Here is a 24112-nt window from a genome sequence, read left to right as displayed (position 1 = left end):
GGAAACTCGTTGGCAGAACAAGTGCTATTGGTGCTCAGCTTGATCAACTTTAAGTTTCAGCTTTCAATTCTCCTGTTCTGCTCTCATCTAGATATCCATCTCTATGCCTAGCTTTATCTCCTGCTCTGCTTGATTTCTTCCAAGAGTTTTATAGCTCAATTCTTTAATTCAGCTCTCTAATATTGCTTGAGCACTTTTGCCTTGCTTTAATTGATCAATGCTCAGTTTCCTCTTTCTCTCTGGAATAATTCATACAAGGGAAACAAGTGAAAGCTTTCCTTAAAAAAATATTTTTCTTCCCTATTCTGCTGTCTGAGAGAATACTTATGGGGGAGCTTTTTCCTTTATGCTCAGTATGCTACTTCATCACTCTAATATTATATTATTTATATTTTTGTGGTTTGCAAACTGAGACTAGTCGTGCTGGGGGTAACTGGAACAGTGGTTGGGGTTGGAGGTGGAGTTGATTCCAAAGAACATTTAGGGTGATATTTGCTTTGCTAGATAACTTTGGAAACCCAGCTGAAGGTCAGTTTGTGTGACCAAGATATTCTAGAAATTACTAGTGAAAGGTTTACACAGCAATGCTATAACAGTGTCATGAGCCCTGATCATATGTTTGACCTCAAACTGGTGCTTCAAAAAGTCCAAAAAACTGGAATACTGTTTAGTGCCAACTGGGACTATAATGTCCAATGAGGTTTTTGTCTATGAACATTGACATCTCCCAGTGCTGCCCTGGATCACTGCTACATGTGCTTCCATTGGATGTTCAGCCTTTTTAACATTTTCTATCCCCCTTATGCAGAGTTGCTCCTGATAAATTGTCCGCATATGATCTGTATGTAATACTGTAAACATATGCATGGTCCTGGAATCACAGACATGACATAAAGTAACAGCAAACTGCCCTACACCCTCTCTGAGCCTCCAACTTTATTTGAACTTGTATAATGTGCATCCAGAGCAACGCTGAATGATTTACTATTAAAGAATGTGCCAGAGAAAATCAGGATTCTACATGATTTTTCTTTATTTGTTCTCCTTAGTTGTGATGTCAGGTTGTGTCTCTATAGTCTGTGCCTACAGAGTTTACCGATTCTCGACACAGAACTGATGAGAGAGCAGCATTCTGTAAGTACAAAGTCTAATTTCTTTCTCCCCTATTGAATAGAACTTTCTAGGAATTAGGGTGTAAACATAGTAACAGGTAATAAGAGCTTAATAAAAGCTTTATAAGGGCTGGCAGATATAGTAATTTCTTAACTTCTAATTTAATTTACAAATGCAACAAACATGCTCCTTGCACTTTTGTATAGTTGCATCTGTCCTGCTTCTTTTCATAATGTGTCTGGAGCTGCTCTGATTATTTGGGGGTATCATAGACGTATCATACTTGTATGCCATTTTTTCAACCACAAATGCAATTTTTTTATGTAAATAGAACTTTCAGTTGTCCATCTTATAAAATAGTTTTCAATGGAAAATTAATGGTTTTCATACAAAGATGGGCACACGAGGTCATGCAATTTAAACTACATGTAGTAGGAAACTTTGTTTTTTGTCCCTGGCTCTAATATTGTCCATTGTGCAGATTATTCAGGGACTTGTTTATCTGGACTACTCACAAGAGTCTGTGCACAATGAGGCTGCCATGCCAATGCCGCATGTTTTATTCCAGTGCAGTCAGGAGGGAGACGCTCTATGGCTGACACGGCACATAAAAGAGTTCAGTCTAAAAGAATATCTCACTCGTATGCTCGGTGTGTGTGTGTGATCTTGGCGCCTGCTCAAAGGACTTATTCTTGGAACTGTACACAAAGCGTAGACCCAATCACTTGAAAAGGAATTCCATAGTAAAGAAGGTGTTGGTGGATTTATTCAGGCTACACACTTAGTCCTGCCAAATGTTATTCTTAAAGAAATGCACCCTAATTATTGAGTTACTCTTCTGTATATTCTCCCTTTTTTTACTGTAAACTAAGAGCTGAAAATCACAGGTAGTGTGTGTCATTTCTTGTACAGGTATGGGACCTGTTATCCAGAATGGGCTTTTGCAGATAAGGAATCTTGCCTCATTTTAGATCTCCATATCTTAAATCTACTAAAGAATCATTTAAAGAATAAATAAACCCAACAGAATAGTTTTACCTCCAATAAGGATGAATTATATCTTAGATGTTTTATTGTTATTATAGAGAAGAAATAAATCATTTTTAAACCTTATTGGATTAAAATAGACTAAATGGGAGGTGGCTTTACCGTAATTGGAATCTTTCTGGATAACTCGTTTCAGGGTAATGGATCACATACCTGTTCCATCAGAGCCACTGTGGGCAATTATTCTTATCTATCGCTTTTAGATTGTAAGCTTTATTGAGCAGGACCTGTTACTGCTTGTATTGGTCAATATTTGTATGTAATCTGTATGTTTGATGTATACACCCATCTATTGTAAATTTTATTATACTGTGGGGCCCAGTAATACCTAGTTACGCCACTATTATTTGCTTCCTGATTGATTTCTCTTTCTTATGATGCTGTTTATACAGATGTTTGTACAGATTCTGCGGATAAACCTGACCGACCTGTTGCTGAAAAAGAAGATAGACAGGGAAACGTTCAGAAATATACTCTCCGCACAGGAAGCCGTAAGGATCTTTTTTTTTTTCTTAAAACAGTCAAAAAATAGAAGTTTGACTTTGAATAAACTTTTAGTAAGCTGTGAACATTCCAAGCCTGACAGCTGCCTAGCGAAAATGTTGAATGGGATGGTTCACCTTTGAATTAACTATTAGTATGATGTAGAGAGTGATATTCTGAGACAATTTGCAATTGATTTTCATTGCTTTTATTATTGAAGGTTTTTGAGTTATTTAGCTTTTTATTCAGCAGCTCTTCAGTTTGCAATTTCAGCATTCTGGTTTGCTAGGGTCCAAATTACCTTAGTGACCAGGCATTCATTTGAATAAGAGACTGTAATATGAAAAGAAGAGGACCTGAAAAGAAAGATAAAAAAGATTGAAAGATAAATAATAAAATGTAGCAATAAAAACACATTTGTAGCCTTACAGAGTATTTGGGTTTTTTTTAGATGGGGTCAGTGATCCCAAAAGTTATACAATTTAAATCAGCGGTCCCCAACCTGTTTTTGTCTGGGGACCAGTGTAGAGCCAAATTTTTTTGCAAGGACGGGTGGGGGGAGCGAGGGAGTCAGGAGGGGGTCGGAAGGGGGTATGGGGGGGGTTGGCGTCCAATTTGGCGTGCCGGTGTACGATTCGGCACACTGGGTTAATTGGTAGCTAGGCTCGCGGCCCAGTTCAAGACTGTCCGTGGCCTGGTTCTTGCCCGTGGCCCGGCGGTTGGGAACCCCTGATTTAAATAGTGAAGACCAATGCAAAGTTGCTAGGAATTGGGCATTCTATAACATAATAAAATGTATCTCAAAGGTGAACCACCCTTTAAACAGCAATAAGAAAATGAATGCAACTTGCCTTAGAATACCACAATCCACATCATACTTAAAGGCCATTTTAAGGAGTGCTACCCTTTTAAAATGTAAATTCACTAATTTACCATTAGTATGATGCAAACACTGCTTTTCTGAGATAGCTGAAAGTTGTATGTGCCATAGTCTGTACAATATACTGTCCTGTCTCTCCATTTTCCACACACCGTTGATCTGACCCCCTAAGGGGCCTAGAGTCTTACCTGGTGGGGCCCAGCCAAAAGGCCAATTAGGGTGAAATTTTGGTGAGTACTTATTTGTGCCCTGGGTACCTCTGAGATTATAGCAGGGTGACTGTACCCCTGTGTTTCTCTATATCTGTAACTTTGTTATCAGCCAAGGGGCCCAGCGTAAAGGTCAGTTAGGGTGAGATTTGGGGAAGGTGCATATCTGCTGCTCGGGGTAAGCCTAAGGCTATACAGGTATGGGACCTGTTATCCAGAATGCTCAGGACCTGGAGTTTTCCGGATAACGGATCTTTCTGTAATTTGGATCTTCATGCCTTATGTCTACTTGAAATCATATAAACATTAAATAAACCCAATAGGCTGGTTTTGCTTCCCATAAGGATTAATTATATCTTCATTTGGATCAAGTACAAGCTACTGTTTTATTATTACTGAGAAAAAGGAAATCATTGCTGTATCATAAATCACAAAATTGTTTCTAAAATCCCAATGTCTCTATTGTACCCTAACCTTTACTTTGTAAACTTGAATTTTTAGGGCCCTCTAATCCTGTTGTACTCTGTAACCATTGTTTGTTATCCACCATTTATTCCCTGTTTGTTATAACTAAGGTAAAGCACTGCGTATCTTGTCGGTGCTATATAAATAAATGAGGATGATGATGATAATTTTGAAAAATTTGGATTATTTGGATAAAACTGGGTCTATGGTAGACGGCTTTTTGGATAATGGGTTTCCGGATAACAGATCCCATACCTTTAGTAGGGTGACTGTTACACAAGTGTTTCTATATATTTGTAACCTTGTTTTGAACTAAGGGGCCCAGCATAAAGGTCAGTTAGGTGAGATTTAGGGTGAATTTCTATTTTCTCTCCTAGATACTTTGGAATGCCAACTAGAAGTAGATTTGGGCTAAAAATTTACTTTTTGCCATAAGTATTTTTGGCAGTATTGAAGTTTGCTGTATCTGGAACCTTGTTTCACAAGCCTTGGGGCCTCAACAACCTTTAAAGGGGGGCTTGAAATGAAAAAAGTCAGAAAATATGTTGTTTATAAAGAATCGGGGCCCGGGGGTTAATTTATAAACATTGGGCAAATTTGCTCTTGGGCAGTAACCCATGGCAACCAGTCAGATGATTCCTTTCAGTGTTCAACCTGCAGCTGATTGAAAAAAACTAATCACTGATTGGTTGCTACGTTTTACTGCCCAGGTGTAAATTTTCCCAGTGTTTATTAATGAGCCCCAATAATGGGGATCATTTATCAACACTGGGCAAATTTGCCCATGTGCAGTTACCTATAGCAACCTATCAGTGATTAGCTTTTTAAAGCCAGCTGCAAGTAAAACAATGAATGCAACAATTTGATTGGTTGCCATGGGTAACTGCCCAGGTGCAAATTTGCCCAGTGTTTATAACTGAGTCTCGATGTGTTTTATGTATTTTTGTCTCTGGTTTACAAGCAGTTATCTATTCGTGTGCCAACCAGAAGATAGCATTTACAGTTCACTTAATTTACAGCAATCATCCGATTGATTTTATGGGTTACTGGATCTGACACAAAGCTGGGTATTTTAATCTAATTCGTTTTTACTTTTCCTTGATTTAACACGACTTGTAACGGTGGATTAAGTGGCTGCAATAGGTGGTATATTTTGGTGCTTTCCCTGCCATATAATTAAAAGAAAACAAAGCATATTTGTAAGCAGAGAGTACTGGGTTATTTTACTGCTTTTCAGTTTCTCGGCCCAGTTCTCAGTCGGCCTGCTCTCATCAATTTTCATAGAAACCGTCCTGTCAGTTATACGGGCCGACGCCACTTTATCAAAACAGTAATGCATGCAAAATGGATAAAATTAAAATCTGTGAAAAAATGGCTACATAAACCAAGAGAAAACAGAAAGAAAGTGGCTGATAGGGAGAATAATATATTATCAGGGGTCCCTGTCAAGGCACCCAAGGAAATCGTATGTGAGGTGCCAGGTTTGATCAAAGCCTTCTGTAGTATTATTACCTGGCGCTGTATCAGCCTCCACGTGACACATTTCTCCAAATTTGCTTTCAAACTGACGAGATTGACTTTTCTAGAACTGAGGTTTATTTTGCTTGGACAGTAAAAGATAAGAAAGAGGACAGGTTATTGTGCTGTATCCAAATGCACAAATGGGGACTGCCATATTGTTTTTCTTGACTGTCACATGTAGAAGGTTCCCAGTTCACTTGATGGTTCTGTTCTTTGTCTAAGGAGAAACACTATATTTTTATAAATAGAGATACAACTGTATCTGAAGATGTATAATTCCATACATCGGTTTCATGGATCTTCCTTGATTCTTTAGACATGGAGCCATGAAGAAGTATAGTTTTGTCACTTGCAGGGACGCTTTTAATCTGCTGACTGATGTTTTACTTTATTTATTATATTTGCCATGGGCTGCAGTATCCTATATTCAAGACAATGCTGTCCGAAATCAAATACCTTTTGGATTCAGCATCTCCCAGAAATGCTAATTCAGGTATTGGACCTGTTATCCAAATGCTTGGGACTAGTGATAGGCGAATCGCTCCTGTTTCGATTTGCTGAAAAAATCACGAATTTCCAGCGAACGACGCAAAAATTTGTGAAACTACACGCGTCTGAAAAGTTGCTTGCGGCAATTTTGACACCGGCGTTAAAGTCAATTGGAGTCCGAACAGTGTTGACGCGCAATCGACTTTTCGGACGTGCGTCCAAAATTTTTTCCACGTTTTTCCGAGTTTCACCACTGGCGAATAAATTTGCGACACTCCTGTGAAAATTTGCCAGCAGCGAAATGCGGAGATTCGCCAGAAATTCGCGCCAGGCGAATTTATTCGCCCATCACTACTTGGGACTTAGGGGTATATTTATCAAAGCGTGAAGTTAGATATTACCACAGTCCATAGAGTGAAATACCGCTTCTCTCCATTAATTTCTATGGGATTTTTAAAAGCGTATGTATCAAAGGGTGAAAATGAAAGTTCACTTTTTGATAAATACGCCTTTAAAAATCCCATAGAAATTAATGGAGAGAGGCGGTATTTCACTCTAGCGGACTGTAGCAATATCTAACTTCACGCTTTGATAAATATACCCCCTGGGGTTTTCCAGATGATGGATCTTTCTGTAATTTGGATCTTCATACCTAAAGTCTACTAGAAAATCATGTAAACATTAAATAAACCAATGGGCTGGTTTTGCTTCCAATAAGGATTAATTATATCTGAGTTAGGATCAAGTATAAGCTACTGTTTTATTTTTACAGAGAAAAAAGGAAATAATTTCTTTTTTTTTTTAAAATGTGGATTATTTGCATAAAATGGATTATATGGGAGACGCCCTTCCTGTAATGCAGAGCCTCCTGGATAATGGGTTTCCGGGTAACTGATCCCATACCTGTACCCTCATTTTACTCTTGTATGCTGTTCATCGATAAGGCTTGCATTTGCTTTCAAAGACAATTTCCTAAACTTTGGTTTTGGTCTCTGTAGCAGTGGACAAAGCACTGGATAGGGGGCCCTGTTCTATAAATTCTGTTTAAAACTGTACCAAATGTTTATTAAAACAATATCTGAAGGGTAACTTAACTGTGGGTTAAAGTAAGTGCAATGTCTTGCAAATAAAACCCATTTGGTTGCTATACGAACACAGTTATTAAAGTGTTTTAATAGGCTCACAATTCCCATTTAGACTACCTAGTGTTATCCAAGTGATCAGATGCAGTCTGATGAGAAAAATGTATTCCCTGTTTTCAACAAAGGCTATTTTCTTACTGACTTCTGCTTAGAAAGTCCTTCAAATGTAATGAGCCATTTTTAAGCACCCATATTATATTGATCCCAAGGAAAAGATGCAGGACCCCAATCTGGTCAGAGGGCAGTCTGATCCATCTTTTATCAAATATAAGTGATCTCATTCAATTATGATAACTCCTATGGCTTTTTCTACTTCTACAAGCCAGTAAATTAGCTAGTCATTTTACCATAGCGTAAGAAATCCATAATGTGAATCCATACAAAAAGAGAAACCCCGACTGTGTTCATAATGAAAATTCCCTTGATGCAGTCTGCATGAATGAACACCGTTCTTTTGGACACTGCAACCTGACTATAGGACACACCTATACAATTATTTAAAACACACCATTTAAAATGAAAGCTGTGGTGTTCTCCATATGATTTATGCCATCCATCAAAGAGAGGGACATCATCAGTTTAAACTGAGCTAAAGGCAATGTTTATAAAGGTGTGCCTTTCTTTATTCCATCATATTTTACACCAACTCAGACCTGGTATAACTATAAAAGTCAGTGAGGCAACACAGCTTTGTAAACCCACCCTTTCATAAACTCCAATCCACTTAAACTCCAATCCACCCCTACATAAACTCCAATCCCCCCCTTTATAAACTCCAATCCACCCCTTCATAAAGTCCAATCCACCCCTACATAAAGTCCAAACCAGCCCTACATAAAGTCCAAACCAGCCCTACATAAAGTCCAATCCACCCCTACATAAAGTCCAATCCACCCCTACATAAAGTCCAATCCACCCCTACATAAAGTCCAGTCCACCCCTACATAAACTCCAGTCCACCCCTACATAAACTCCATTCCACCACTACATAAACTCCAATCCAGCCCTATATAAACTCCAAACCAGCCCTACATAAAGTCCAAACCAGCCCTACATAAAGTCCAAACCAGCCCTACATAAAGTCCAAACTAGCCCTACATAAAGTCCAATCCAACCCTACATAAAGTCCAATCCACCCCTACATAAACTCCAAACCACCCCTACATAAACTCCAAACCATCCCTACATAAACTACAATCCACCCCTTTATAAACTACAATCCACCCCTATATAACCTCCAATCCACCCCTACATAAAGTCCAATCCACCCCTACTTAAACTCCAGTCCCCCCCTACATAAACTCCAATCCACCCCTACATAAGCTCCAATCCACCCCTACATAAAGTCCAATCCACCCCTACATAAAGTCCAGTCCACCCCTACATAAAGTCCAGTCCACCCCTACATAAAGTCCAATCCACCCCTACATAAAGTCCAATCCACCCCTACATAAAGTCCAATCCATCTCTATTTAAGCTCCAATCCAGCCCTACATAAAGTCCAATCCAGCCCTACATAAAGATACATCAATAACATCTTCTTAGAAGCTAGGAAGGTAAAGGTAAAATAATTACCTACAGTCGTCTCATAATTTTTCTTTTTAGAGAAATCAAAATTAAAAAAACGGTACTTTATTACACCAATGCAGTTACCCATAGCACTCAGATCTTTCCTTTCATATATTGAGCTGGCTTGGAACAGTAAGTGGGACTGTTGGCACTGCTGGTTGTGGACACAACTGAGTCTTCCTTTTCTTTGTGTTTACTTTTTAACTGATATCCATGTCTGGCAATATATGGTTCAGTCCATCTCAAAATGTATTTTGTATGTTTTTGAAGGAATTAGAAGAACTTGAGGAGAGATATCTCTCAAGGGTAACCAACTCCAAGACGAGTCGGGGTCACAGTACTGAGTTCCAAACGATGGAGGACATCGAGAGAAGAGAGAGAGAATATTCCGATCATCTCATGCAAAATGTATATGTGCAGAATAAATTTGTTGTATGTAGTATAGATGTGTTTTTCAGTGATAACAGTGCACAGATAATCCCACTGCATAAGGCACTCCTGCTAACAAAACAGTCACAACGAAGGGTGAAAGGAGGAGATTGTGTGCTGGATATCTTAATCATCTATCTTGCAAGGTCCAAACATACTTTCCCTTTTAAGCCTGAGACATATGCAACACGTAGACGTTTTTACTGATACTTTGGTGGAAAATAGGAGTGGTCTATATGCTCCTGTCCATCTAGCATTTCATGAAGATGAATGGGGTAATACTTACAAGGGATATAAAGAGGACAAATTTGGTTTGAATATTGAAGGTCATAACTAGGGACACACCAAATCCATAATGTTTTACTTTAGCCAAATACTGGTGTGGATCAATATATAATGTGTATAAAAAATCATCTGAACAATATGTGTCCTCTTTAGTTGTTCAGTCCCTTGATATTGAGAATTCGGGTTTATTTTGGCTACAAAAAGTTGAAATAAATATAAAACATCCTAGAAAATAACAGCACAGCAGGAGGCACTATGCAGGACACTATGAAGAATAATGAAGGACTGCAAGAGGGGCAGGGAAATGAGTATTGGGGGAGAGGGGAGTGGTACTAACTCTATCTATGCTTTGCTGTCCTGCAGACTGAAGGCTTCTGGATCCAAATAGAAAAAGTGCATCAGTTCTTGCTGGACCAAGCCAAGTGCACCTATGCGGAAGCTGAAAGAATAATGATGGACCTGACCTCTAGAATGATTGTGCTTGAAACTATCCTGAGCGAGTCACAGGAGTTACAGGCAATGGTAAATGCTGAGGATCAACATTTCTTTCCTTGTGCCATAGAGGGTGAAAGTTAAAGGGGAACTTCCAAAAGTGCCTGTCGCGCCTTACCCCATAAATTGCTGGAAACATGATTAACTTAAGATGATGAAACATGTTGTTTAAACTGCTTAAACAAAGAAGCACATTTCCTATATTTAAAATAATTGAGAAATAATCATATTTTAGCACATTTCCTCAATTACTCTGTGAGCTTACAATTTTATTGTCATTGTTACTTTTTATTACTTTTCTTTCTTTTCAGCCCCAATCCTGTCCGTATTCCATTCTCTCTCTCGTTCAAATCAATTTTACAAGATAGGATTGCTGTATACCTCAAAGGTAGAAACCATTGAGGGGGAAGAAACAGACAAATATAGTGTAGTACTTATGAGTAAAATGTCCACATATACTCTAAAAGTTATTATAAGTGCTAAGTTCACACCCAAAATTTTTTTTTGCATGCCACCTTAATACATATGCATTCTGTGGAATACAATCCCCTATAAACAAAGGGTATTGAAAAGTAGAAATTGCACCCTTGGTGTCTAGTTGTAGTTCCACAAGAGCCCACAATGCGATTTCCTAGTGAGTTTAGCAGGTGATGATACTTACAAGAAGTAAGTTAAAGAAAGGCTTTAAGATTGGTAGGTGTCCCGGTTCGCTTATAATCTTCTTGTATCCTTAGTGGGTAAAATGAAGCAACATGTGTGGAAGAGTTTAATCAGTTTTAATAGATGGTAAAAATTACACTCACAAACATTTCTTCTTTAAAATTGTTTAAGAGCAATGCAGCGCATCCGTCTGGTGATCCGAGTCTGTTAACATCTCTGTTGTTCCACACTGCTTCCACACTCCTATTTCACCGCTGACGCATTTCGCCGTCTGGCTTCTTCCAAAGAGCGATGTATCTTGTTTTCGGATTAGGAATGCACCAAATCCAGGATTCGGTTTGGGATTCGGCCAGGATTCTGCCGTTTTCTGTCGGATTCGGCTGAATCCTTGTGCCTGGCCGAACTGAATCTGAATCCTAATTTGCATATGTAAATTAGGGGCGGGTAGGGAAATCACGTGACTTTTCGTCACAAAGGAAGAATTTTTCCACTTTTTCCTTTCCTGATCCTAATTTGCATATGCAAATTCAGATTCGGTTCGGTATTCGGCTGAATCTCTCAACAAGGATTCCGGGATTCGGCCGAATCCCAAATAGTGGATTCGGTGCATCCCTATTCCGGATAGTTGCTCCTTTTACCCACAAATATAAAAACATTATTGTCCCCCAAGCAGTAGGTTTGTCTCTTAAAAACATCACATTATATTACTTGCAACATAGTAACTAATACAAAGTGTCCTATTTAAAATACATTGTAACCTGGAAATCCTTATGTTAGAAAAGCTCTAAGATTAAAATCAACAGGGATCCTGACATCGGAAAACGTGTTTTTTTTCAAAACGCATCAGTTAATAGTGCTACTCCAGCAGAATTCTGCACTGAAATCCATTTCTCAAAAGACCAAACAGATTTTTTTATATTCAATTTTGAAATCTGACATGGGGCTAGACATTTTGTCAATTTCCCAGCTGCCCCTGGTCATGTGACTTGTGCCTGCACTTTAGGAGAGAAATGCTTTCTGGCAGGCTGCTGTTTTTCCTTCTCAATGTAACTGAAGGAGTCTCAGTGGGACATAGGATTTTGCTATTGAGTGCTGTTCTTAGATCTACCAGGCAGCTGTTATCTTGTGTTAGGGAGCTGTTATCTGGTTACCTTCCCATTGTTCTTTTGTTTGGCTGCTGGGGGGGGTTGAAAGGGAGGGGGGTGATATCACTTCAACTTGTAGTACAGCAGTAAAGAGTGATTGAAGTTTATCAGAGCACAAGTCACATGACTTGGGGCAGCTGGGAAATTGACAATATGTCTAGCCCCATGTCAGATTTCAAAATTGAATATAAATAAATCTGTTTGCTCTTTTGAGAAATGGATTTCAGTGCAGAATTCTGCTGGAGCAGCACTACTAACTGATACATTTTGAAATTATTTTTTTTTCCCATGGCAGTATCCCTTTAAGACCATGGGGGGATAAGGATTTTAACCTGCGAATCCACTTGTCATTCATGTGTCCTCCCCTCCAGTTAATTTTAACTCTTTCATTCCCTAACCATTTTAAACCTTTCGGTTTGATACAGAGTGTTTTAGGAAACCTTTACATATATTTTTACATGCTCTCCGATTCTTTGACTGCTGGACTGGGGAGACACCATTCGTTTTAGACGATTAATTATCTGTATTTAAGTTGTTCAAATCAATGCCTGGCTGCTAAGTTAAAGAACACCCTAGCAACCCAATAGCTGCTAAAATTCCAAACTGGAGAGCTGCTGAACGAAAAGATAACTGAAAAACCAAAAACAACATGAAAAATTAAAACTAATTGTAAATTGTCTCAGAATATCACTCTCAACATCATACTAAAAGCTAATTTAAAGGTGAAAACCCCCTTTAATGAAATTCACTAAAATAAATGGTTTCTGTGTATGTCACAGTTATGATGGGAGCTTGCTGGCTTATTTTAATGAGTTTACATCAGCAGTCTCTCTCTCTGTTTTGTAGGAGGTCCAGGAAAAAATGATTCGCTGGGAACATATGGCAAAGGTGGTCGATTCCTTAAAACATCAGATACAGGAGGAAAGTGAATGTCGATTAAATGCGGTTTCCAAAACTCTGGAAAATTTAAAGAGCCAGAAAAAAATTTCGGCAAGTCAAAAAGAGCACCACCTGACGGAACTGTTCAAGGCATTCTGGGATGAAGTGTCGCAGTACAATAAAGGTGAGTCTGATAGCAGGTTCTGGCTTCATATTCTCCTTCTGTTCCATTTAATGGTGAAAACAGTGAAAATGTAATTATTCAGGCCTGTTTTTGCTTTTGGTTTGGTTTGTCTCCTTTAATCTCCAACACAAGTTAACGGGGAGATAAAAGATTCAGATCGTGGGGGGGGGCAAATTTGAACCTCGGTTGTAACTCATGGCAACCAATCAGATGGTTGCTTTCAGTTTTCAACCTGCAGCTGGCTAACAAAAAAAAAAATCACTGATTGGTTGCCATGGGTTACTGCCCAGGAGCAAATTTGCCCATTGTTTATAAATAAGTCTGAGTTTTCCAGCATAGAGAAACCTGCCAAGGGAGAGGTAACCACCCATAAAGGAGAACTAACCCCTAAAAATTAATATGTCTAAAAATGCCATATTTTATATAATGAACTTATTGCACCAGCCTCAAGTTTCAGCTTGTCAATAGCAGCAATGATCCAGGACTTCAAACTTGTCACAGGGGGTCACCATCTTGGAAAGTGTCTGTGACACTCACATGCTCAGTGGGCTCTGAGCAGCTGTTGAGAAGCTAAGCTTAGGGCTCGTCACTAATTATCCAGCAGAAAATGAGGTTGGTCTGTAATATAACCTGATGCTACAGGGCTGATTATTAAATTCTGATGCTAATTGCACTGGTTCTGTGCTGCCATGTAGTAATTATCTGTATTAATTACTAATCAGCCTTGTATTGTGACATTTCTATTCTATGTGTACTGTATATTGTGAGTGGGTCCCTAAGCTCAGTAAGTGACAGCAGCACAGAGCATGTGCAGTGAATCAGCAGAAAAGAAGATGGGGAGCTACTGGGGCATCTTTGGAGACACAGATCTTTACTGCTAAAGGGCTGTGGTTGCCTTGGGCTGGTACAGAAGCACAAAACATAATGTACAACATTTCTAGCTACTTCTTTAGTTAAGGTTTAGTTCTCCTTTAAAGCTGGGTAACAAAAATAAAAAAAAACCCAGCAAGTCTTGAGTTTGCATTAAAATCTCATGTTTACAAATCATCTAACATCCGCCAGCACAGATTCATGGCAAAAATGCCACCACCACGTACACGGGTGCTTTTGTTTGCTGCTCGCAAGCACAGTGATCAATTCTAATCGTACATCTGATTCGTCACAAAGACACGGCTCTGTGCTTTAGAGCGTGAGCTCTCGCAGCCGGCTGCACTGTGTCACATCTCATTATGGAGGCTTTATAAAAGCATCGGAGTCTTTTTTTCCTACACATTAAACGATGAAGCTAAATACAAGCTGATGATATCTAAAAAGCTAGTTCAACAACCCCTGCATATATATATATATATATATATATATATATATATATATATATATATATATATATATATATATATATATATATATATATATATATAAAAAAGGAGCATTCACGTGTGCAGCCTATTTGTCTCCCAGTCTTCTCGGAGTCCAGCTGACTGCCACTTCCTGTACCTTATTAACAGGGTCCCTGCACCCCAATGTTTCTAAGGTTCCCTGTCCCCTTGATATTGGGACCAGATGCTCCAGACTCCCAGTGCTTTGTACTAGGCAGAGGGGAAAAGAGGATGAGCCATGTGTTCCCTTGCCTTATATATCCATATATAGGTATGGCATCTGTTATCCAGAATGTTTTGGATCTGGGATTTTCCAAATAATGGATCTTTCTGTAATTTGGATCTTTATACATTAAGTCTACTAGAAAATCATATAAACATTGATTAAATCCAATAGGATGGCTTTGCTACCAGTAAAGATAAATAATATTTTAGTTGGAATCAAGTACAAGCTATTGTTTTATTAATACAAAGAAAAAGGAAATTTTCAAAAATGTGGGTTATTTGGATAAAATTGAGTCTATGGGAGACCGACTTAAAGTGCAAATATTGCAGGTATGGGAGCTGTTATCCAGAATGCTTGAGACCTGTGGTTTTCCAGATAATGGATTGTTCTGTAATTTGGCTCTTCCTAGCTTAAGTCTACAAGAAAAGTATTTAATAAGTCCAACAGGCTGGTTTTGCCTCCAATAAGGATTAATTATATCTTAGTTGGGATCAAGTAAAAGCTACTGTTTTATTATTACAGAGAGAAAGGAAATGATTTTTAAAAATTTGGATTATGTGGATAAAATGGAGTCGGATCATATACCTGTATAGTGTTCTGGACCTGTATATGATACTCTGAGCATTATTTGTAACCCTGCAGGTAGAATAGATTTAATTCTAACAATATATGTTTATGTATCCTGCTTGCATATGTTACATATGTTGCATTGAGAATTATAATTCCCCATTCAGCATCTTAAGAAAAGGCAAAAATATACTATATTAGCCGTATGCATGATTTTTTTTTCTTTTCCCCAGACAAAAACCTTCCTATATTGAGTGGGGGTCGAAACATGTTGGATTTTTTTTGTAAATAAAATTTTTTTTGTAGTCAAGTTCTTTGAGTGCCCTGCTTCTTCAGTATTTATGTTATATTTATATTCAGTATCAGTGAATATATATAGGGATCTACCAGCGGACCCATGCAGTAAGCACCAGACATAAATTATGGCACTTAAATAACGAGTGCATCACCAATGTGTATACTACAAGTAGCCATCTAGACCAAATGCCCTGTGGGTAATAGACATTCTGCACAGGAATCAGGGGTGATTAATAGCTTTTGTGTGGCCAACAAACTACTTGGAATTACTCTGTATTTATTTCAATAGCAACTGCCTGGAGGGCTGTAGTGGATCGAGCAATTGTTTCTCAAAACTCCATGTTTCAGAGTAACAGATGCCCTGACCCACAACTGCAGGAAATTACCACTGAAATCAGTAGGGCGTCGCTCTAAGAATTTTGCCACTCATAAGATAAATTATTCATCCCCCTGGCCCTAAAAGTCTGCGATTACACGTGTGCTGTTTTCCATTCACTGCCATACCTCCTAACTGTCCCGTTTTTTTGCTGAACAGTCCCGTTTTTAACAGCTCAACCCACAGTCCCTGATTGTTACTAGAATGTCCCGACTTTCTCTTTGATCTCCTGCACTGAACAGCCAGAAAAATATACAACGTTTCTAAAACTCAATTGGCTTTTGGCAGAGAGCCCATAATATGTGGCAGGTGCACTTAGATACATTTGTTACAATTTAAGATAAGCAAAAAAAACAGTTATAACAATTTAAGATAAGCAGGTCTCTTGGGGAAACTGTGACTTGCAGCTTAAAGGGCAATTCACCTTTATTAGCAAATAAAACTGTAATAACACATAAAAACCATAACCTGCCAAATGTTGGCAAATGAACATGGTAATTTAGGGGGAATGGGCACAAAAATGGGCGTGGTCAAAAAGTTTGCCAAGCAGCATATCTTTTTGTCCCGGTTCCTTTTTTAAAATGTTGGGAGTTATGCACTGCACTTAGGGTAACCTGAAAAAAAATACCGGCCTTCAAAACAATACCTTTGGCTTCATATACCATTTTACCTACTGGTCTGGTAAAATTCTGGCCAAGTGGTAACCCAGTTTAATGTGCTACGGCAGTGATAGCTCAATATAGCTGTTTCCCTATGAGTACAGGAAGGTTAGGCAGCACAGGGGCAAGGAATATGTTATTTGTGGGTCCCCTATTATTGTATTTATTTTCTAGTGAGTAGAAAGCATTTTTTTATTAATGAAACTATAACTCCCAAAGAATAATTGACTACATACAAAATTCCTTGGGTTGGCTAAATTCAGTATAATTGTCTCAGCAAGCATGAATGACTGTCTGTATTGCCTGTATTGTTTTGGGTGGTATAGTAGAACTAGATGAAGGTTGCTTAATGCTGAAATGTTGGATTATTTCAAGGAATGACAAATGCACAGATTATTTTATTACTGTTTTATTCTTGGAGCAAATGAGGCATTACATATCCTATCAGGTCAAGCGACAGCCAGTCTACTTACTCATGGGCAAAATTCCCTTTTTTTTTGCTTTTTCTTTCCACATGAAATGATGCCCATTGGTGAAAATAAATGTATCCATAAGCTTTCAGGATTCAGAACTCAATAACCAGTGATCCAGATGAGGAACCCCCTCCCACTGTGACCCAATGCAGAAGAGACAGAAATAGGACTCGAGAAGGATAGTAAATGCCACAGCTATTCATTTAAATATGAATTGAATGAACTCAATCCCCGCTACCTACACAAGAAACAGCAGGAGCCAGTGGAGATAATGTTATTATCTTCTAAGTGTGTGCGTCTAAAACATGTCACTGTGTCGTATATGCAGAATAAAGGACACTTGCATAAACTGCCATTGATTTATGCTGTACTGGAGACATCGGTTTAATAAGGAAAGGAAGAATATGATCCGTATTTGAGGAATGCAAGCAGTGACTAAGGCACAGATTCATTGTAGTGTGGTTGGAGGGGTTTCACTTGCAGCAGACATATAGTGCGGTGGCTGAGCTTAGTTTGGCTGACGTCTTGCTGGCAGATATACAGTTTAATGCACTGCTGACTGTCCCTCTATTGTTCATTTTGCCAATCATTATACCGTACTGTTTCCCTTGAATACATAGGCTGTGATTTGGGCTGCCAGCTTATCCCTTTAAATATTGTGTCTTCAGGGGCGTAACTATAGAGGAAGCAGACCCTGCGGCTGCAGGGGGGCCCAGGAGTTATAGGGGCCCCATGAGGCCCTAATTTATATACTGTTTAAATAAATATTGGTAAAATTAGTCAACCTCAAAACCTTTTTGGGGGCCTGAAAAATAATTTGTTGTGGGGCCCAGTAATATCTAGTTAAGCCACTGTGTGTCTTTATAATGCTAGGTATTCTGCACAGGGAGCATTATTTCCTGTAAAATTCAATTTATTTACAAAAGTAGGAGCTATGTATTGTTTGCTCCATTAAGATTCAAATATGTAGTATCCATAGATTACAATGAAAAGGGGCCTGCAGAAGGCAAATGATCATAAAAGGTATGACACTTGTGTCTCAATTCTTTCTCCTTTTAGATTGTAAGCTCTTGTGAGCCGGACCCTGTTTACCTATTAGTCGGTTATTGGCTGCTTTGTACGTACCTTCTATGTTTAGTTATACACCTATTTATTGTACAATGCCATGGAATATGCTGGCGCTTCATAAAAACGTAATAACAATAATAATGTAGTGTTTCTTATACCTTGGTGTGTTCATTGCTAATTCAGTTATCATAAAATTTCAAACCAAATAGTAAGTGGGTGGGAATCTGGCTTTTAAGATTTTATGGATAGACCCAAAAGAAGCAAGGCAAGATATTCACTCAATGTTACCCTATCCTAATTAGTAGAGATATTGTATTTTAGTATTCATAGCACATGATATACATTAGTCTTAGTGATGGGCGTATTTATTTGCTAGGCGCGAATTTGCGGCGAATTTCTGCGTTTCGCCGCCGCAAATACATTCGTGCATTTGCCGAGAAAATTTGCCGGCGTCAATTGTCTTGCAAATTTTTCACCCGTTTCGCAGGAAATTTCCGAATTTCGTGGAGATGCGAAACGGGACAAATTCGGCCATCACTAATTAGTCCCACTGTCAGTGGAGTTTACAGTCCAAAGTTGGCCATACAAATGAAGATCTGCTTGTTTAGGGAGGTTGCCAAACTACTAGCAGATGTTTCCCCTGATATGCCCACTTTCCTTCGTGAAAGATTCGGCCGAATACCGAACCGAAGCCTAATTTGCATATGCAAATTAGGGGTGGGAAGGGGAAAACTTTTTTTACTTTCTTTCTTTCTGACAAAAAGTCATGCGATTTCCCTCCCGCCCCTAATTTGCATATGCAAATTATGATTTGGTTCGGCTGGGCAGAAGAATTCGGCCGAATCCTGCTGAAAAAGGCCGAATCCTGGATTTGGTGCATCCCTAGTTGGAATATGCTTTATATGGAGGAGCTGCAAAAATGTAGCTAAACCCCGATACTTTTTTTTGAAAAGTGAAATATATACTGTATAATTTGTTACTAGAGTATCAATACTGATATAGCGGCAACTGGCTTTCCCATAAATAGTTCAGAGAATGTATAGTACACGTCTCTAAGCATTAATGCATTTCTCTCCTTCTCTTGGCATTTTCCAGCAGGATAAAAGTTGCCACCTGGAGTTCCTTTGAGATTTTTATTAAGGTTCACTACCTTAATCTGATGGCTCTCTCTCCAGGGGTACTTCTTAATCTATATTCCTTTCCAGGCCGCAGCTATATGCTTATTTATTCTGACAAAGGCATAAGCCCCTCAGATCCAGGGATTTCACAATAGCTTCAGCGTTGTTGACCTTAAAGGGAAAATATACTCTGTTTATCAAGTCTGGCTCATCTCTCAGTTATTTTCTGATAAATAACAAACGTATGAGGCCACAACTCACTATATATACAAGAACATTCATTTGCTTCATATTAGCTTTTCTGTTCATTAAAAATGCCATTTTGGGTATCTCAGCTAAGATCCTTTTCCATTGCAGTAGCAACATCTACATCTAGTGGCCTGTCTGTGTTTATGAAAAATTCTCATGTTTTATTAGAGACAAACCATATAGCGCATACATATTACATGCACACTACAATAACATCGACATTTTGGCTGATTCTAGTAGTACGGAGGAAGTTCCTGCTAATATACACTTCTATAAATGTAAAACTGAGATCTATGCTATTGTTTCCTTTATCTCTTTTCTGCTATTCTTTTTGGCAGAGTGCCTTCAGCAAACAAAAAGTCTGCTTTCAAAACTATTGACGCACCGTGGCAAACTCATAGAAATGCTAAGGAGGACACAGAAGGAGGAGCGACTGAATTTTCTCAGTAAGGCCCAAGGTTCCTCGGATCCAGACAGCTTTATAAAGGTAATATTTGCTTGCATAAAACGTTTGCAAAACGTTACTTCCCATCATCTTTTGACAGCCAATGACTCTTAAGGTAAGGCCAGACGAGGAGATTTGGGGAGGTTTTGTCGCCTGGCGACTAATCGCCACGTCTTTTGCGCGGCGATGCGTTTTCTATAGTCGCCCTCAGCAACTTTGGGCGACTATTGAAAACGCATCGCCACGTGTGCATTACCTCAGGCGATTTTGCGCTGTAGCCTATGGGGAAAAAACGCTGAGGCAGTTCGGGGAGATAGTCGGGCAAAAGACGTGGCGATTAGTCGCTAGGCGACAAAACCTCCCCGAATCTCCTCGTCTGGCCCTACCCTTAGGCTAACGTAGCAACTTGTGGGCATTTTGACAACCACATGTTTCCCCAAACAAAAAGCAGGACTTACTATAGAGGAAAATAATCCTAAATCTAGTTCTTTAGGTATTAGGGGATGCTGGGAGTTGTAATAAAGAAGTAGCTGAAAAGCCCAAGATTGAAAAAACTTGTATTCCATATATCTAAGCCCAGATCTGCATCGTCCCTTGACTAATGGCTGGAACACATCTCTGTGGCTTATCTAGGAGTACCATAAACTGCTGGAGGAGCAGAGAGAGCTCTCCTGTGACCTGGAAGATGAAGAAGACTGTAAAGCCTTGGATTCAGTTGCTGATCTCTGCAAGGTAACATTATGCTTCAATAGCCTAGATATATTCCACGTCCTGCCTTGTAAAGCAGCAGGTATTGTCTGTTTTATGATTCTGGTTTAATCTCGCATCACAAAATATAGCCGTAGAATACAAAGGAGCCAAGTATACAGATTACATGTTCAGCCAGCAGAGAAGCTCATAACTTTAATGCAATTCTTCAGTCGCGAGCAGTGATAGAGGCACCTGCCAACCTGCATGTAAAGGCATAGAAATAAAACCCAATTTTTACTTTCTTTAATGAAAAAGAAACCTATCTCCAATATACTTTAATTAAAAAATATGTACAGTTTTTATAAGAAACCTGACAGTATGCAGTGAAATTCTCCCTTCATTTACTGCTGTGGATAGGAATTGTCAGACGGTCCCTAACTGCTGAGCAGGGAAACAATCATACTTATGAACAGCAGGGGGAGCCCCCGCCTTACTTCCCAGCCATGCAGAACTCAAGCAGCTTTGTTTATGACGATCCCTAAGCAGCCCAGACCACACTGAGCATGTGCACAGTCTTAGTCTTGCAAAGACAAAGTTACAAGATGGTGACCCCCTGTAGCCAACTTTGAAAGCATAAATTATTTGTTTGATTAGGCTTATGGTGCAGTAAGTTCATGTTTATATTTAGTATACAAAATACAGCATTTCTAGCCTTATTCTATTTTAGACTTTACATGCCCTTTAAAGGGGTTGTTCACCTTGAATTAATTTTAGTGTGACGTAGAGCGTGATGTATTCTGAGACAAGTTGCCATTGGTCTTAGTTTTTTTTATTATTTGTGGTTTTTGAATTATTTCGCTTTTTATTCAGCAGCTCTCCAGTTCCAACAATCTGATTGCTAGGGTCCAAATTATAATGTCCAAATTGAAAAGTATTTGAAGCAACAACCCGTGTTTACAGTCGTTGCTGCTCGATGAAACGGTGATCTGGTTTTGCCAAATCCAGAGAGAAAGTATCATGTAGAGAATGAAGGTTCACTGGAGAGCAGATGTATTAAATTTCTTAAATGATTTATTGAAGTTGCATAGCATTTCATGTTTCGGACCATTTGGGTCCTTATTCTGGTGCAGGTAAAAGAAGGACAAAGTGGTCCAAAACATGTAGTGCTATGCAACTTTAATAAATCATTTAAGAAATTGAATACATCTGCTCTCCAGTGATCCTTCATTCTCTATAGGGTCCAAATTACCCTAGCAACCATGCATTGATTTGAATGAGAGGAATAGGAGAGGCCTGAATAGAAAGATCAGTAATAAAAAGTAGCAATAACAATACATTTTAGCCTTACAGAGCATTTGTCAGAAGAAGGCAAATCATTAAAAAATTATAAAAAGAGAAAATATGAAGACCTATTGAAAAGTTAACGTTAACTTAAAGGTGAACCACTTCCCCCACTCCCCTAGCATTGGCCCCCTATCTGGTGGCGTAACTACATACGCCCCTGCCCCTATCTCTTGTGACATGGAGTCCAGCGCAAGACAATATTTTTCATTTGAATGTAAAATAAGGAGTGGCCTATTAGAAGGACATGTCCTGGATTGGATTGACTGAGCATTTTGCAAAAAAAGTTCCAGTTTTTGTTTTGTTGCTTTAATGAAAAAGTTGTGAGATGTAGAATTAATTTCTAACAATGGGTGTCAAGGTGCTCATGTGAATCAATCCAGAGACATAGTTTAAAGGTTATTTTGCTGAATAATATGGCTGCATCTTACAGCTTCCACACTATTCATTTACATTTCTCTTTAAGGAATTATATACTGGTGCCTCTCAAAACTTTGAAAAGCTGGTGAAATCCCTGTTTTTTCGGACTCTTCCTGAAATGACCAACTTGAGTTTACAAGACTGTGAAAATCTAAAGCTGGAACTGCGTCAGAATCTGTCCTCAGAGCTGGAAAAAGCGGAGGCTGAGAGGAAGAACATGATTAAAGTCTTCCAAGAAACCCTCTTACAGGAGAAACAGGTGAGGTGCTTGTGCACAAGGGGTCTAAAGGCTACCTTCAGCAAGGCCTTGTTTGTTTGCTGATTTGTAGTGGCAATATAAATAGTCCTTCATTGCAATTAAGGTTTCTGCATTTGTAACTGTTTGTTGAAACTTATAGCCCCAGGTCTCAGATGGAGACCTGAAGAGGAGCTGCAGCTGCTCTTCAAATCCTCCTCATTGTTTAAATATTTGTAACAATAGCAAGGATTCCATACTGTGTGTGGTCCCTTGTGTGTTCTCTGTACATACGTCCCATGGGCTGAGTGACGTACCAGATCAGACCTAATGGATATAAACCTTGCTTCCAGGAGTTTAAGTTGCAAGAATCAATTAAGAGTACAGGAGCAAGGTACATCAGATAGGGCTATGCTGTTTCTGTTATCTCCAGCCATACAAGGGTTGTCTTTAGCTGTTGATTCAGTTTGGATAGACCCGGGGTATGTGGTCAAAAGCATGCCTGTCCACACCTTTTCTGATCTGGCATTGGACAGATCTCTATCAGACAGGTTAAAAAGTAACATTAGCCAAGGACTGCATTGGGTGACTGACGTATGGTCGTCTTCCTTCCCATGTATCCAATCACCAGATTTGGTACAGTTGCACCAGATTTGTTAAGGTTGTCAAACAAACAAACAAATCGCCTCTTCTTTAGGCGACTAATCTCCCCGAACTGCCTCCCCGCCGGCTAGAATGTAAATCGACAGAGTGATGGCACTCGAAGTGCTTTATTTTCCGAAGTCGTCCGAAGATTCCTCGTGAGGCAACTTTGGGTGTCTTCAGAAAACGAAGAGTTCTGAGTGCCATCCTGCCGGCAATTTACATTCTAGCCATCGGGGGAGGCAGTTTGGGGAGATTAGTCGCCGAAGAAGAGACGGTTTGTCGGCGGGCGACTAAATCTCCCCCAATCTTCTCGTCTGTCTCTGCCCTTAGGCATGTCCTGTGTTTGCTTGTGCTTTGTCTAATTTGACAGTAGACAAAGAGCTGTGCAGCATTGTGGAACAAGTTTGGTGATTGATAAATACTTGATGATAACGAGAATAATAACCACTTAGTCTCTCCCATTCGTATTTGAAGCAGGCAGTGTTTAATTTGCAGATGATAGCTTTATTGCCAGTCTCGGGGGGGAAGTTTGCCTACACAATATACTGTATTAAAGCCAGCACTAACTTCTCGAATGACGTTTTCTCCGATAATTTATCCATTCATTTCATTTTCTCCAGGGGCAATTTGTTCGCTGTTTAATACCCACGCGAACTAGCAGGCGCGAGTCTTCGTCATAACCGAAATGGCAGGTGTTTCTATGCAGAAAAAAGCGGAATCACTTGGCACTTTACTGTTGCTAATTAATATGAAATGCTAGAAACACAATTATTGTTGTAGCAATTATATGCGGAAGATGAGGTGAGAGAGTGGCGTGATTGGCTAAGCTGCACCGGTTCAGTTCCACTGCCTGCGTTGGGCAATTCTCTTTATCTTAATGTGCCCCCAAACCCTTATGTTCTGACTATCTCCAGAACAACCTAAAAATTCATTCT

The 24112-nt window shown here is 39.2% G+C and overlaps 1 protein-coding gene across 1 annotated transcript in view; it reads left to right on the top strand.

The window, feature by feature from the left end:
• The window catches only part of evc.L (EvC ciliary complex subunit 1 L homeolog), a 65783-nt gene that overhangs the window by 14402 nt on the left and 27269 nt on the right, over positions 1-24112 (top strand). The window contains exons 5-12 of the mRNA XM_018228579.2: positions 1050-1134; positions 2553-2651; positions 9189-9326; positions 9996-10154; positions 12776-12992; positions 19740-19888; positions 20480-20578; positions 22344-22556. Of these exons, the coding sequence (XP_018084068.1) occupies positions 1050-1134; positions 2553-2651; positions 9189-9326; positions 9996-10154; positions 12776-12992; positions 19740-19888; positions 20480-20578; positions 22344-22556 (1159 nt within the window). The remainder of the gene's footprint in view (positions 1-1049; positions 1135-2552; positions 2652-9188; positions 9327-9995; positions 10155-12775; positions 12993-19739; positions 19889-20479; positions 20579-22343; positions 22557-24112) is intronic.

The sequence above is a fragment of the Xenopus laevis genome, chromosome 1L (genome assembly GCF_017654675.1).
Source record: "Xenopus laevis strain J_2021 chromosome 1L, Xenopus_laevis_v10.1, whole genome shotgun sequence".
Taxonomy (NCBI): Eukaryota; Metazoa; Chordata; class Amphibia; order Anura; family Pipidae; genus Xenopus; species Xenopus laevis.
The sequence above is the reverse complement of the archived record's forward strand: the minus strand, read 5'-3'. Positions and strand labels throughout refer to the sequence as shown.